This window comes from Mustela lutreola, chromosome 1 (assembly GCF_030435805.1).
Source record: "Mustela lutreola isolate mMusLut2 chromosome 1, mMusLut2.pri, whole genome shotgun sequence".
Lineage (NCBI taxonomy): Eukaryota > Metazoa > Chordata > Mammalia > Carnivora > Mustelidae > Mustela > Mustela lutreola.
The window spans coordinates 57246386-57263499 of NC_081290.1; the positions used below are offsets into that span (position 1 = coordinate 57246386).

Genomic DNA, 17114 nt, shown 5'->3' on the forward strand with positions numbered 1-17114 from the left:
CTAAAGTTCTTATTAATACTATGTACCCTTAGGCAAACAGCCATCTTTGAAATTGTAAAAATAAGAAGCCCAGTAAACTCAATTCTCATGGACTAAACTATTGTACACTTAGGGAAGTATGTTGTTGTCCTAGTTAACAACAAACATACTGTAGTCTGTCTCTGTTAACACGAATCACAAGTTCTACATTTAGGAGATGAGGTAATGTCACTGCCTGCCTAGGAGAGTTTTCTAACCAGATTAACAATACTTCAGGTTGATTTGAAGAGGCACCAAATGGTTGGTGATTGTTGGAAACGCTTTCATGTTTATTTCCATTATTTAAAGTGTCTGGAAATTATTTAATGCCTTACTTTAAGCCCTCTTATGAATGATAGTCAAATCCAGAACCCAAATGTACTCTATTATGTTATTAATTACTTTTTAAAAAATTTTTAAAAAGATTTTTATTTATTTGACAGAGAACACAAGTAGGCAGAGAGGCAGGCAGAAAGAGAGGAGGAAGCAGGCTCCCTGCTTGAGCAGAGAGCCCGATGCAGGGCTCGATCTTAGGACCCTGAGATCATGACCTGAGCCGAAGGCAGAGGCTTTAACCCACTGAGCCACCCAGGCGCCCCTGTTTTTAATTACTTAATTAGACAATTTTTCTTTTCTTGAACAAGTACCAGGTGTTTCTCCAGATGATTCAGAAATGTCTAGGAGATTGAGGGTGTCTTTGTCCTCAAGGAATTTACCATTTAGCTCAGGTGTCAGACACACTGATAAATGATGACATACAACGTGAGTGCCCTTGGAAACCACAGAGGCAAGGTCTCATTAATTAGCATCTCCTGACCTCCAGAAGGAAGGTCCGAGTCTGGAGGGTGTACTTGTGATGACTCAGCTGTGGAGGTGGTACAGAGGCCTAGGTTTCTAATCATTCAGCTGCCGGCTCCAGAAAAAGAGGATGGTGGGAGATGGCAGCCAGTTAGCAGCTGGATGGCCAAGATTCGAGACTCTGAAGACCTCACAGAAGCAAGAAAGCAATGAATTAAGAAACATTCTCCTTCATCATCATCATCATCATCATCATCATCATCATCTTCTTCTTCTTTTTTTAAAAAAATTTTATTTATTTATCTGAGAGAGAGAGAGTGAGGGCACACAAGCAGAAAGGAGGGGCAGAGGGAGTCGCAGACTTCCCGCTGAGCAGGGAGCCCAGGGAGGGGCTAGATCCCAGGACCTTGAGTTCTTGACCTGAACTGAAGTCAGGTGCTTAACCGTCGGAGCCACCCAGGCACCCCCAAAATGTCCTTCTTGAAAATCAGTAAGGCATGTGTTTAAGGGCACGGAGGTTGGAATCAGACTCTGTAGGTTTTACTGGCCTCGGGCAAACAACTTAACTTCTCCAAGCCTCATCTGTGAACTTGGGGTGCTAATGGAATGCACTCCATAGGGCTGTTGCGAGGAGTAAGTGTTAATACAAGAACCGTGCCTGACATCCAGTAAGTGACCCACAAATGTTAGCTGTCAGTATCAAGTGGCCTATTCTTCTCTTATGCTGCCTCCCTTTGAAAAACTTCAATGTAATATTATTTTACTGAGTTATGTGACACCTTAAGGCTTTCTGATATACTTTCTACTTGCTTTTTTAGTACCTGACAAAATAGTTTCTCAGAAATGCTAAAAAAGAACACTTGGCAAGAAAAATTTGACATCTGAGCTAAAGAAGAAAGCATCATGGAAGAATATTTAATGACAAATCGTAGTCAGGGCTCTAGAGGAAAGGAAAAGGCAGTTGTGTTCAAGGAGTCAGGTAACCCTTTTTTGAAACCTGGTACAGATGGAGTCCAGAGTGTGGAATGGAGTTGCAAGCCAGAGGTGAAATTCTGGGAGCCACTGGCTTCTGGATTTTCTTTCCAACCACAGGACTGGGTTCAAATGTCAGGAGGAAATGCAGATTAATAAAGAAAACAAAAAGAAACACTTGGGAGGAACTCTGAACCTTGGGGCACTGGGCAGAGGAGAATACGTAGACCAAGGACAGTGGGAAGGACAGGGGCAGGGGAGGGGGGCAGACATCCACGAGAGGGTGGCGAAGGGAGGGGAAGGGAAGAAATATGTCACACCAGGCCCCTCTGGTGACAGGATCTCTCATGGTGAAGAGGCCCGGTAGCAGGAGGGGCTTAGCAAGGCGGAGGCGCCCATGGCCTGTGGCAAGATCAGCCTCCGAGGAAAGGTGGGTAGGCCAGTGAGGATGGGGTCGAGGGAACGGGAGGCGAAGGAAGAGAGCAGCAAGAAAGCTCGTGTTTTCCACAAGTTTGGGTGTGAAGGAAAACAGAGAGAAAGCGGCAGCCAGATGGGGATCTAGAGTCATATTTTATTTGTTCAAGCCTGAGTAGGTCTGAGGGTGAAGACCCAGTAGAAAGAGTTAAATGCGGTGCTTCCCTATCTTGCATGAACATCCACGCTGCCTTCCGTATAGGGCTGGTTCCCGTCAGAGGACAAGCGATGAGGTCAGGAGGCCATTGACAGAAGATAAGATGGAGAATGACTGACGTTTTGGGGCCAAGGTGAGCTGCACCTGCCAGGGTCCCTGTGCATAGCGAGTGGGGCCTCTCAGGGATGCTGGTCAGCGGCAGTCAGGGCCCGCATGAGGGGACAGCCAGGAACAGGCCATCTGCTTAGATTTGTTTGAACAATAGTGAAATGTGAAGAAAAGGCTAGAACCCACTCTCTTACTGGGCCAGAAATGCTGGATCGCAGAGGCGTTCATCTCCAGGGGCAGTGGAAAGAGTGCCCTGGGTCTGGGGGCCCGGGGGGTCCGCAGGGCCCCCTGCATGGTCTGTCCATCTCTCACACAATTCTGCTAGTTCTCAAATACTGATGAATAAATACGAGTTCTATAAAACCACTACTGTATTCACGACAATTTCCTATCATTTTTCTTATCCAATGTATGCTTAAGCAAAAATTATTTTCACAAGGAGGCTGCATTGTGGGCTTTTTAAAAAAGACTAAATAAGAATTTGCCTTTTAAAACATATTCTTCAACTTTTACGGTGATAGTATCTCAACATTGCTAATTTCCACTTTGCTCGAGGAATTTCCAACTCCAGGCTAGACTGTAAAAAGAAAAATATACATTGAAAGTCCTTGATATATAAATTCCTGTTCAAAGAATTCATTCTGTGGAAATACGCATGCACACAGGAATGTCAATTAGTGTGCAGTTTCTATAATAAAAAAAAGAATAATACAAATGCCTATCAACAGGGAACATCACATCTCTATAATGTCAGCCATTGAATAATGATACAGGGCTGCCTTGGTGGTGCAGTTGGCTAAGCATCTGACTCTTAGTGTGGACTCAGGTAGTGATCTCAGGGTCTTGGGATTGAGCCCCGGGTCAGGCTTCACACTCAGCAGGGAGTTTGCTTTCGATTCTCTCTCTCTGCGCCCCCCAGCCCCATGCTTGTGGGCACACACCTGTGCAAATGCTCTCTCTCTAAAATAAATAAATCTTTAGGGCCCCTGGATGACACAGTGGGTTGGGACTCTACCTTCAGCTCAAGTCCTGATTCTAGGGTTCTGGGATCGAGCCCTGCATCGGGTTCTCCGCTAAGCAGGGAGCCTGCTTCCCCCTCTCTCTTTGCCTGTCTCTCTGCCTACTTGTGATCTCTCTCTCTCTCTGTGTCAAATAAATAAATAAAATCCGAAAAAAAAAACTTTAAAAATAAATAATAATGCAGAACTAGATATAGTATAAAAGGCAAAGGTTTGAGAGGTATTTTTACATAGAAAAGCCAGTTGTGAGATTGTAAATGCAGTATGATTCCTTAAATAAATATATACACACGAATGCATCTGTGTATATAAGTGTGAGTGTTCACACACATAGGTGACTACACATGTGGAAGAACTAGCAACAATCTGCTACCATGATTTCCCCCAACATATGGGATTCCAGAGGATACCTCCTATATTAGGTTATTTCCTTATTGTTTGGCAACAATCAGGGTTTTAACTTCTGAATTTTAATTATGAAAAATTCTAAGAAATAGAGAAGTCCATGTCATAAATCATTAGGACACTTGTACACATTTGGTCACATTTACTCAGGGCTTTTAGTCATGTCTCAAATGTTATAGCTGCATTTGAAGACCTCTTGGACTACATTCCCTTCTCTCCCTCCCTGTAACTGGCATGTGTGCCTTTTCCGTCTGTACCACACATGTGTGTACCTACAACAGACAAGTGTTGTGTTGGGTATTCTTTTTTTTTTTTTTTTTTTTTTTTTTAAGATTTTATTTATTTGAGAGAGAGAGTGAGAGAGCATGAGAGGGGAGAAGGTCAGAGGGAGAAGCAGACTCCCCATGTTGCTGGGAGCCTGATGCGGGACTTGATCCTGGGACTGTAGGATCATGACCTGAGCCGAAGGCAGTTGCCCAACCAACTGAGCCACCCAGGTGCCCCTGTGTTGGGTATTCTTTAGGGTTTATGAGCTGTCTCACACGGCGAGAATCCCTCTTACACCTGGATGTTCTCATTCAACATTCCTTTCTCCATATTTGTACACGCAGATCTAACTCAGTCAATTTAACTGAGCTACAGATGTTCAGTGTAAGACTATCAGATGTGGTCATTCTGGTATGGGGTCATTCCCAGCACCTCCTCAATTTTGTAAATGATGCTGTGAATTCCTTATACACTAAATGTCCTCCATGTGCACACATGCTTGTAACTCTTAGAGTACACCCACCGGAAACAGAATTTTCTGGGTCCCAGCTTACAGGCATTTCCCACTTTGCTAGCCTATGGTCAGGATGCCCTCTAAACTGGTGTCTGTACGGGTGCCTGGGTGGCTCAGTTGGCTAAGCGTCTGCCTTCAGCTCAGGTCATGGTCTCAGGGTCCTAGGATCGAGCCCCACATCACGCTCCCTGCTCAGTGGGGAGTCTGCTTCTCCCTCTCCCACTCCCCCTGCTTGTGCTCTCTCTCTTCTCACTCTGTTATTTAATAAAATCTTAAAAAAAATAAATAAAGTGGTGGCTTTCGCAATGTTTGTTTACAGGAGCAGAGTAGGTTACAATATCTTACAACCTCATTCTTTTCTTGGACTTCAAATTTGGTGTTAAAAGGATGGATCTACCTCAGTACTTCATATGGCTTAATTTCTCATGTATTCAACGCATTTGGAAAAACTGAAAAGAAGCTTTCAATGAGGATACATCTAACAGAAACAAAAAAAGTAGAAGTTACAATTACAGACTTTACTCACCGAATTTCAGATTTATACTCATTGATGGCTTTTTGGGTTGTATCAAGAGATTTATGAGGCTTTGCTGGATTCATTCCTGTCTGAACTGCATTTCTTAGAGCTTGAAGCTTAAAAAAATATGGATACAGGTTTTAAGTTAGAGACTACCACCTACTGCAAATTATGTGCCTTGAACCACCCACCTTGCCAGGGCAAAATGATGCCAGCAAAGCTGTGAATGGATGTTCAAGCATTCAGCTCTTCCCACACTTTAACCTCAACGAACTCTGACAGAGAGCTCTTTCTTCTACTCTTAAAAAAGAAAAGGAATGACAAAAGGACAGGGTATGTCCTCCCCTGTTCTATAGCCCAGATAATTACATTGCTCATGATACGTGTTGCTTTTATGTGTGTGTCTCGGAAATACGGTTTCTCTCAAGGCTAACAGTGGCTCTTTCTGGGTCCTGGATATACAGGGATATTTTGGGAACAGATCATAAACCTGTAGACTCAAAAAGAGGCAATGTGGCATTATCCCTTGTTTGGGCCGGTAGGTTTTAAAGTCAGGGTGTGGGACTAAAATTGCCCACAGTCAAAATTACTCAAGAAAATCCCATGGGATGGTGTCACATTGGAAGTTAGTGCCATTTCTTTGAGCATCATTGGAGACAACTGACTCGTGTTTGGGTACCACATTATAGCAAATTACACGTCAAGATGAGAACGCCTCTGAGGACAGAGAGATTCTCAAGCCATGCATAGGCTCAGCATCTGAGGTCATGCAAGCAAGACACAGCTACGTATCTTCCATTAAAAGCCCACACTCCCTTGCAGGTGACACTACTTGCACCGTTTGCACAAACCTTTCTCCTTAAGCCAAGTGTGAGCCACTGAATTTGCACACGTGAAATGTACATTTTCATAGCCTTCCGTTTGCTTCCAGATAGAACAATCTATCATCCATCATAGGCCCCTTCAGGGTGCATGAACATTTGCTGCAGGCTGGTGTTTTTGTTGCTTGGGCTCATCAGAAGCACCAAACCCATCAACAGTAAGAACGGAAGAATGTACCTTATCAGCGAGGAATTTTGCCTTGTTTCTCTGCTGTCTTGCAAGGTACTGGTCGTATAGTTGGGCCAGCTTGGCTGCCAAAACATGCTCTCGGCTAAAACAAGGATGATGAGTGAAGATTAACCCTGAAATATCAATGTCCAGTTGGAAATTTCCAGGGGGGTCCCCAGATCCAATCATGTGTTGACTCCTGTGGACATATTTTACTGCCTGTTAAAGAGAACAGAGTATGGGGGGACCCCAATTAAAGCACTCACTGGATAATGATGATTTAATGTGCAATGGACAACAGCCAGTTGTACCAGGACCCACAAGTGGGAATATATGAGTTTATTTCTTTTTAGGCATTTTGTTTCATTTTTCACACCTTCCCCGAGATCAGTAGACTATTAATGTATACTTAGAACTTATGATTTCCTGGGGGACTTCAACACAGTGTATCTTCATTTACTTTAATACAATAATGTGTCTTCTCCTATGACATTCAATCTGTCTTTGATGAGAGGACCAAGAGATTTTTTGCTTAAAAAAATGTCCTTGTTAAAACCAGGATGTGTTTACAAATGGTAGTCTTGAATAGAATGGACTGACTCTATCTCAGCTCCTTCCAGAATATGCTGAGTTGAGTCTCCATTTCCATTTATAGGGAGGGAAGACCATCTCTGCTAGGATCATATTCCACTGTTATTTCATGTCTTATAAAAGCTCCAGTTCTGATCATTAATATCCTTATACTTCAGACTGCCACAATGGAGGGCATAATTTCTTTTCTCTTTCGTCCGGATAACAGTATTCAGTTATAACCCACATTGGTGTTAGAAGCTTATTTTATTTTATTTTTTTGTTTTTAAGAGAGAGTGAGTGGGGATTGGGGTTGAGAAGAAGGAGAAGGACAGAATTCCAAGCAGGCTCCACGCCCAGCATCCCCACAGGGCTCAATCCCATGACCCTGACATCATGACCTGAGCCAAAATCAAGAGTTGGACATATAACCAACTGAGCCACCCAGGTGCCCTATGTTAGAAGTTTTTCATCTGCAAGTGGACACTATGTGTTTTATAATCACCCAGACTTCTGAGATTAATTAAAAAATTTCTACCTCACAAAGACCTGTACAACTCAACAGCATTCTATAGACTTAATAGAAAATTCCTTTCTAATTGCTCTGCTCCTGCTGGTTCTTGCCTTTCCTCTTGCCATGGGGTTCCAGAGTTATAAGGTCATTCAGGGTGTGGCTCTCAGGTTCCATCCTGTACTCTTCTTGGTATGAGTAAGTAATGTAGGTAGTGTGGTCCAATTTACCTGAAATGTTACCCAAGGCACCTGTACTTCATTTCCCCTTCCCCACATCTGCATTAGCCCATGGTCAAGTGATTGCTGGTGGTCTCTGCCTTAGGCTCAGCTCAACCACATAAAAAAAGCTTCCAGGACTGTCGTAGTCACTGGGCTAGACTGCTCAAAAGAGCCTAACTCTCTTCCTATAAGAGATAAAGACGGTTCCTTGTTTCTCTTTTTGTTAAATTTATTTTCTTTGACTATATACTGAGAATGATCGTGAAAATAGTGGAAATAATTTCTTCTAAGAATAAATGATATTTATAGAACATATTATTTTAATCTTGAAATTGATTTGATTCTTCATTTTTCAATTGAAAACCCAAACCCAAAACTACCAGAGGTGATGCAAATGGATTATCTGCTGATGGTCTTGGCATGTGTGGAGATGCATGCCAATGGAGAAAGAAATTTAAAAGCTATAAAGGGGTGCCTGGGTGGCTTAGTCAGTTGAGCGACCGACACTTGGTTTTGGCTCAGGTTGTGATCTTGGGATCCTGGGATCAAGCCCCTGATTGGGTTCTGTGCTCAGCAGGGAGTCTGCTTCTCTCTCTTCTCTCTCCCTCTCCCTCCATTCCTCCCCTTGCTCACGTATTCTCGCTAAAAAATAAATAATCTTTAAAAAATTAAAAAAATAAGAGTGATACAGAGAAAGAATAATCATTGCTGGGATTAACATGCAAGTCTCTATATTTGCCCTGGGAAAATAACAGGAACAGAGTCTAAATCCAGTCCAGAGCCTGCTATAGAATCTGTGGCTGTTGTTCTGGTCCTCTCTGGAAGCTTTCTCATTCCCATCTTCTGGGCATGAGGTGAGGGTCACAAGTCTCACTTATAATTGACCAGCTTGTCTTTGCTATGGATAAGGTGAATCTAGGAGAAAAAGATAAAGCCCTTTCCCCTGGTGTTGTTAAGCTTAGATTATCAAGGGTCATGTCTCCTAACACATGGAGAATCCAGGTCTGTCAGCATCAGAGGGAATGAAACTAGTCAACATTCAAGGAGAACCAGGGAAAAGAGAGGCAGAGAAAGAGACAGCCACCAAATTCCTGGTTCCCAAAGTCCCTGCTTCATTTTTATGATTTATCTCCAGATCCTTCCCAGTTTTACGGACCACCAAATTCTCTCTTTACTTAAGCTGATTTGCTTTAGTTTTTATCATTTGCAAACCAAAGAGTGCTGGTTCATGCAGTGCTTATAACATAGTAGGTGACCAGTGCTCTGTGTAACATCGGTGAGAATGGTGAAGAGGGAAGAGGTAACCTTACCAAGTGGTAATTAACAAGGAGGTTGGGGTCGGTAAATTCCTCAAAATGGCAGGCAGTTTCGTGAAGGGGAGGCTCCTACACATATGCCTCCCAGGAATGTCATGCCAACTTCCAATCACAGAATCTTTAATTTTTTAAAAAATGTAGACTCTGTGCCCATCGTGGTGCTCAAACTCATGACCTTGAGATCAAGAGTCACAGGCTCTATAGACTGAGCCAGCCAGGTTCCCCCTGACAGAATTTGCAACACTTGACATTTCTGTCTACCCGGATACTAGGGACAGTCTAAGGCCATGTTTGAATATTGCTACCTCTATATTCTCTGAGCTTAGGACAACTGAGAATATAGTGGATTTTCCGTTAAGGATGGGAAGAATAAAAATAAAAGAAGGAAGGAAGGAAATGCGGAAGGAAGGAAGGAGCGGAGGAGGCAGGAAGGGAGGCAGGAGGGAAGCTACTGGGATTGCTTTCAACAACCCTGATGCTACTTTGACATCAGGATTAGGTGAACTGCATTTTATATTGTTTATGTCTGATGTTCAATGATCCCTTGGCATTTTAATTTTTTAAGTTTTGGAATAGTTCCTTCTTAAGAAGTATTCAATTGCATTCTTTCTCATTGGATGTCTAACTTTGTTCTTTGCATGATATGGACTCTCTTTTTCTATTTCTCTATTTTTAATGGTCTCTCACAAAGATCTTAAACTCGGAAGAGTAGAATATTCTACTTTAACGAACTACTGATGAGGGAGGGGTTTGGTCAGTCCTGCTTGGTTAGCTTTGGGCCTGAGAGCTCTGAGGCATAAATTCAGCATTAATGGCCCAGGGAATCACCAACTCCTGATCCAGAACACTAACTTGGTTTTCTGTCACTGGGATGCCAGGGTTACGCCAGAGCCCAGGAAAGCCACTGTTCTGCAGGAGAGACCACTGAAGAGAGGAATAAGCAAGGAGTTTCTTCTAGAGACATTCAACTCAGCTGAATCATTTGAATAACATTCAGTTTGTACTTTGATTGAGGTGTCTCTATGTGCCAGCCTCCTACTCCGTGCTATGGTTAAAAGAAGAAGAAAACCCCCTCTTTGCTTTTAGTCATTTACAGGCTAGTGGGGGGTAGTGGGGGGGGTGCGTTAATAAGCTATCAGCGAAGCCCTCTCGCCCGTTTATCACCTTCTGTGTTCCTGCATCATGTCAAAACTCCCAGATGGTATGCATTTAATATTTTTTTCTTAAAGGCAAGCCTCTTACATGGAACAGTGGAAAAAACATGGGTTTTGACATTGGACAGATCTGAATAAATGTAGGAAAATGTAAAAGTTAGTAAAGAAATAAAATTGTGAAAAAACTAATCCAAAAAGAGATGCATTATGTTTTGAATCACTGGAAGGTTCCACAACCACATTCCCCAAAAAAGACTGAGGCGTGTAAGTCCACAGGGAATGGAATAGGTCATGTGGAAAGGGGGAACATGCAAAGAGAATAATATCCCCTTCCTCTAATTTAAACCCTTCTGTATCCTTCCCACACACTCAGATATATTCTTCCCACTTTGCTAGATCCAAAGCCTGACCCTCTGGGAAATGACCTTGGGAGTCTCTAGTCCCTTTGGCTTTTCTCTCTTAATTTTTTTGCTCTGTGATGCTAGATGACCAGCTCACTGAGCGGGACATTCTCCTTCTCTCCTTCCTCATTTCTGTACCCAAGATGGGAAGATCTCTCCTCTCACAGGTATTGGGAGAAAACCACCCTGTCTCATCCTCCTGGCTCCCTCCCCAGAGAGAAGGAAGACTAGACTAGAAGACTATGACTAGAGAGCCAGCTGGAGCCCAACAGCCATTGGTCCGGGTTCTCTGCTGTCCCTTATTAGCTCTCTCCTGAGAACCTGCTTACTGGCCCCGCGTGTTCTCCTAGGCACTCCTCATGGTGAACTCACCAGGGCTGTGCTGAACGGGAGCAGAATTCATGGGATTTGAAGCAGGAAGCTCATCTGGTCTTGCATTCCAGTAGCCTTCTGCTGTCCGGTTTTACCCTTAGGGAGTCTGATCTCTGCATCCCTCTATGACCCCCATGCATTTCCCAACTAGCTCACAACTTCTGAAGCAGACAGATAAGATTAATTGGCTCTCTTAATACCCAACTCAACATAGCACTTACTCTTCTGTTTTCTCACTGCAACTCATAATTTAGTGCCTCATTATATCAGTGTATCCTGCTGAACCAGATGGAAGGTGAAGGAAGACTGATGTACTACTGGATATGTGCACAAGGGGATGATTGTCTTAATCACTAATTATATCATGTGTCTGTCGTGTAAGCAAACAAATGACAAATCCCTCATGGACTGTGACTTGGGTTTATGCTTGTTTTGTGATCATCTACTCCCATGATCACGTTTCTGCACAAAGTAGCCACTTTTTTTTTTTTTAACATTTTATTTATTTGACAGAGAGAGACACAGTGAGAGAGAGAACACAAGCAGTGGGAGTGGAAGAGGGAGAAGCAGGCTTCCCACTAGCAGGGAGCCCGATGTGGGACTTGATCCCAGGACCCTTGGATGACAACCTGAGCCGAAGGCAGTCGCATAACTGACTGAGCCACCCAGGTGCCCCAAAGTAGCACTCATTAATACTTGTCTGTAATAACAAAATTTCATAGAAATTCACAATTTAAGAAAAAGTGGGATACAGTGACATCACCTTAATAACCACAATGCTCCTCTGAGGCAGAGAAGATTATTATTGTTCCTATTTTTCAACCCAGGAAATGGGCACAAAGGTAAAGGGACCCTCCCAAAGTTGCACAGTAGTTGTTGACAGGACAGCTCAGATGCTCCAACTTGCACCTGTGTTTTCTCTGTTGGGCAGCCTGCTTTCCAGAATGATCATTAAATCCCCTCATTCTGTTTCACTTTATCCCTGTTGAAATACTACAAATATAAAATTTTCTGGGTTTCAGAAGGAGGTGATCTTTTCTCAGCAGCTCAGGAAAGGAAAAGCAATATAATTAAACACTAAGGCAGGCAACTGTGTCTGTTGAACACTAGTTGGCACCTACTGAGCTCGGTTCCAAGCTCTCGAATGTACGATCTTCACCCATCTGCACAACTATCCCAGGAGGTAGGTGCTATTATTATGTCCATTTTACAGATGAAGAAATTGCAACACAGACAGTTTACAACACAGAGTTTGCCTTATGAGTGTTAGTGCCTGGACTTACAGCAGGTAGTTTGGTACCAGACCTTAGGAAAACACAGTAAAAAGGATTTTCAAGGATAGAAAATCTCCAGTTGGGGGAACCTGGATGGCTCTGTCGGTTAAACAGCAGACTCTTGATTTCGGCTCAGGTCATGATCTCAGGGTTGTGGGACTGAGCCCCCTGGGCTCCACGCTCAGTGCGGAGTCTGCTTAAGATCCTCTCACTTCCTTTCCCTCTGCCCCTCCCCCTGATGGTGCTCTCTCTCTCTCTCAAAATAAATCAATAAATCTTAAAGAAAAAAGAGAAAATCTCCAGTTAAATAATAAAGAGACATTGAGTGGCAAATAATCCTGCAGCATCGGTGAGATGGCAGAGAAAAAAGAGAAAAATAAGGTCGGCTCGCTTGGTGCAAATAAAGTCACTAACTTAGTCATTCTATGTGGGAATGCAGTCCTTGTTTAAGAAAGGATTAGGTGAGAGGGGGACCTGGGTGGCTCAGTGAGTTAAAGCCTCTGCCTTCCACTCAGGTCATGATCTCCCGGTCCTGGGATCAAGCCCCCATAGGGCTCCTTGCTTGGTGGGAAGCCTGCTTCTCCCTCTCCCACTCCCCCTGCTTGTGTTCCCTCTCTCCCTGTGTGTCTCTCTGTCAAATAAATAAATAAACAAACAAACAAATACATAAATAAATAAAAGAAAGGATTAGGTGAGCAGAGCAGACTGGCTCTTACATAACACACCTGCTGTTTGTTCCTTGTGTGTAAGGTAGTGAACTTAAAACAACCACCAAGGTAGAATGTTATGAATTTGGTACCCCAAGCTACTGGAAGAGCAAAGCACTGGGAAGCACCTTCATGTACTGAAAATGAGGAGTTAGTTGGGCTTACCTTTTTATACAGTGTTTCAAGTTCTGCCTTAATGTCTTGCGCCTGTGTCAGCACTGGTGGTCTGGAAGGAAACGCCTTGGTGGGGTTGGGCAGTGCCAGAATTCTCCCATCATCTCCAAACCACTTCCTTCCCTGCAGATCAAACAGAGGCAAGACCACCATTTTCTTTTAACTGGAGAGAAAACGGTTTACAAAATAAATGACAGCTGCCAGAAAACTCTGGGTCGACATACACATTTCATGCACCTTCCTCTGTCCCGACTAGGTCTTTAAAAGCCTCATTTCCATTAGCAACTGAGTCTTCCCTAACACCCCTGCACAACTAATTGAGGATATAATCCTCACTCCCCTCCAACAAAACCATCACAAAAAGCTTATAGGAGTGCTCAAAAAAGTATTTTCTAGTCATTAGAAATGACAGGAAAAAACCATAGGAGAAAAACAATTGTGAACGTTCAATCTGTGGAGAATGAAACATTGTCCATTGTGCAAAAGTCACCGACATCTGACTCAGCAGGAGAATCCCAAGCCCGGCCAGTAGATGATGGGCGTTTTGGGCAGGGAGGGAGTGTGTGTGGTCTGAGGATCACCAAACGTGTTAAGAGACAAATTGAAAAAAAAAAAAAAAAATTGTGCCATTGTCTGTAGACAGGAGGGCATGAGCATGAGGGTGTGGTGGCGGCCCGGGAGGGTGAGAAGCCGCTCTGACCCGGGAGACGCCCGGGGGCTACAGGTGGGACGGGGCGGCTTACGGGCTCCTGCGTCAGCAGCCTGTTCTCCATGGTGTTCTGACAGGCACGCGGCACCTCCGGTCTTGCCCCAATATAAAGGCCTTCGTCTTCCAGAAATCTGGGCTGCACATTCTCGGGAAGCTTTTTATACGTAGGCACTAGAGAGTACATAAACAAACACCGCAACATTAGTGCCAGCCTACACATTTCAAACCACACTGGAAATTGCATCTGTATTCCTGGAAGCCACAAAGGCCCCATCTTAATTCTCAAGGGCCCAGGACAAGAGGAACATGTTCCCCTGTCATAGCATGCTCTGGAATGGTGACAGGACTCCGCGCCTTGCTCACCAGCGGGGCCTGCTGTGGGGAGGGCGGTGCTCACATCCAAGGCCCTGCTTGGCTTGCTCGCCTGCCCAAAGCACCTGGGCCAGGCCTGGCTTGGAACCTTTCCTTCTGTACAGAAGGGATGATTATATCTATTTCCTGGGTTCTCGGGAGAATTAAAGGAGGTAAAATAAGAGAAAATGCTGCGTAAGTTAAAAACTTAAAAAGAGGATAAAGGAGACAGAGCAGGGAGGGAGGCTTTTCTCAGGAGGCCTTGCAATTTGCACCAACTCGTGAAGGTTGAGAGGGATGGAGCCTGGGGTAGTGTACCCCCTATCCCCCAAGGGCATGGTGTGGCCCAAAGAGTGGGGTAACACTGGGCACTGTGGGGAGGGGCGAGCAGGGGCAGGGCGGATGGAGGGCCCTTCTACTCATCAGCAGCTTGAGTTTTGGTCAGGAGATGGACCCCTGAAGGCTATACCCGGGGAGTGACCTAGCAGATTTTCAGTTCTGGAAAGATCCCTGGGCCTGCGTGGGCAGAGTAAGCCAGAGGAGAAAATAAGAGAAGAAGCCAGGGGACCTGTGAGTGTCCGGAGGTAATTTGGGAGTTAATGAGGAAAAGGTGGAGAGTCTCTTGTTTATAATTATCTCACTCTGAATCTTGCCAAATCCCCGAATCTGCTAATTTTCCTGTATGAGGCCCTTTGCACACTCTGCTTCCCAAACTCACCCACGCAAAACAGCTAATGCCAGTGTTCTTGGAAAAAGCGACCTCGGAGTCCTGAGACAACGGGGGCAAACCTGAGCAAACATGGGGGTCTGCTCCCAGCCCTCCATTCACATGGCTAGGCAGCTGCCCGGCGCCAACCCAGCGGTCTTCGAAGGTTTTCCTGGAAACGCTTCTGCCTACTCTCACTCTATGTATGCTTACTGTTCGTGGATATGCTATCATACACACAAAGTTAAATCAGGGAAGGTTGAGATTAAAAATATGTGCCAACAGAAGCCCCGATATTTGCTTCCCACGTCCCTGGGGTGAATGCACTCTGCTTTGTCAACCATTCTCCAAGCAGTGACAAGAATGGACCCAGTGACAAAAACATTATTACTCTTGGTCCCCTGCTATGTGCTGGTCACAGCACAAGGGCTTCACTGAAGCAATTTCCTCAGTGCTCAAAGGAAGAAGAAACACCTGGAGTCATGTCGTAGGATCGTTTCAATTCCTCCTGTTTTCTGGTGAGGCACTGAAAATGGAGGAGGTCATTCCTCAAGGAGGAGGAGCTGGGGCAGTGTGGTTCCCCCACCTCCTGTTTGCTAGGCCAGGGGTTGCCTCCCCTCCGGACTGGAGCTCAGATTCCCCACTCAGAGCTGGTGCCAGGTGCCGCTGGTGCACCCACAGCCTCTTCCCCATACTCCTCTCCCACCCCCGACCCTGGGCTGAGCCAGCCCCTGGCGTCTAACCTCCCCTTCCAGCCCAGGGGGACTCCAGGGACAGGCGTGGCAGGGAGTCCTCTGAGCACAAACACAAAGAGACGGCACTCCTCCTTGGCCCATGCATTTCTCCAAACCCCCAAGGAGCATCAGGACACATTGTGCCTAGTGTGTGGCTTTCGTAGCTGGCTTCCCAGGTCAGAGACCTGCCTTCCCTCCCGTCACTAGCTTTGTGGTCTCAGACTAGTTCCCTAACTTCTCTGGGCTTCCGCTTTTTCATCTGTAAAATGGGTGTAAGAAAGAACCCTTGTCTAGCTCTGGTGTGGAGCCAGGTGAGTTTATACACAAGTACTTAGAAAGGAACCTGGCGGAGGAAGGGCATGGAATGCATTCACTATTATTGTTTTGGCAAAGTTGTAACCTCTGGGCACATTTCCCAGCTACCTACTTTAAAAGGAAATCTGAGATGTCCAACAAATCCCAGTACTTTGGACCATACACGATTCAAAATGACCTATCAAAATGGAACAATAATTTATCCTTGGCTTGGCATTTAACTGGAACTCAGAACACGACAAATGAAAAGAGATCCAAATCCCAGGTAAGGTGAGTGCAGCCCCCCTTCTCAGCCTGAGAGGCTCTCCTGGGGGACTCCCATTTTAAGCTTGAACTATCAGCTAACTAACTGGGGAGGTCCCTCAGGTACTCTTGGGAGGAAAGAAAATTCCAGGGGAAAAAAGAACAAAGGGAAACCCAGTGCAGAAACGAAGCAGGGGGCAGTCACGAGGAGTTAACTGGATGGTCCCTGCTCATGTACCCCGGCCATTGTCCCTGAGGTGAGGAACCTCAGCCAATCTGCTTCGTACCTCCCTCAGAATCTCTGATATGATCATGTCCTCTTGCGTGTGAATGAGATGCCTGGTGGCTGGAGGCTCCAGGATAGTCTCAGGGTGGTGCCCGAAGACAGGGGAACCAGCCAAGTGAGGAGAGGGTTGGGGCTTTCAGCCAGTGCTGCTCTCTATCCCCACCTCTGGGAGAGGACAGGAACTACAGGGTTCATTAATCACCAGTGGCCCTGACTTGGTCTCTCCTCTGGACATAAGAAGCCTCCATAAAAATTCTAGCTGTAGGGGTTTGGAGAACTTCCTAGTCAATGAACACATGGTGGGGCTGGAAGGGAAGGGACCCTGGAGAGGGGATGGAGGCTCCATGATCCTTCTCACATGCCGTGTCCTATGACTCTCTTCATCTCTGTTCTCTCTCATACCATTGTTTTTTTGTTTTGTTTTTTCTTTTTTTAAGATTTTTAAAATTTATTTGAGAGCAAGAGAGAACACAAGCAGGGGAAATGGCAGGCAGAGGGAGAGGGAGAACCAGACTCCCCGCTGAGCAACATGGGGCTCAATCCCAGGACCCCGAGATCATGACCTAAGTCGAAGGCAGGTGCTTAACCAACGAAGTCACCCAGGTGCCCACATATCTTTTATTATATGATAAGTGAGTAAATGTAAGTGTTTCTCTGACTACTATGCACTGTTAGAACAAATTATCAAACCCGAGGCATGGAACCTCCAATTTGTGGCAAAATCAAATAAAAGTATGGGTAATGTGGGGACTCACTACTTGTGATTGGTGT

At 45.0% G+C, this 17114-nt stretch overlaps 1 protein-coding gene across 4 annotated transcripts in view; it reads right to left on the reverse strand.

The window, feature by feature from the left end:
- The window catches only part of CC2D2A (coiled-coil and C2 domain containing 2A), a 135773-nt gene that overhangs the window by 74875 nt on the left and 43784 nt on the right, over positions 1 to 17114 (reverse strand). For all 4 annotated transcript variants that reach the window (XR_009351318.1, XM_059165192.1, XM_059165195.1 and 1 more), the window contains 4 exons: positions 13743 to 13879; positions 12991 to 13122; positions 6309 to 6518; positions 5259 to 5365 (listed from right to left, as the gene is read on the reverse strand). Coding sequence is in view for 3 of the 4 variants with exons in the window: in XM_059165192.1 (XP_059021175.1) it covers positions 5259 to 5365; positions 6309 to 6518; positions 12991 to 13122; positions 13743 to 13879 (586 nt within the window). In the remaining variant the exon portion in view is untranslated. The remainder of the gene's footprint in view (positions 1 to 5258; positions 5366 to 6308; positions 6519 to 12990; positions 13123 to 13742; positions 13880 to 17114) is intronic.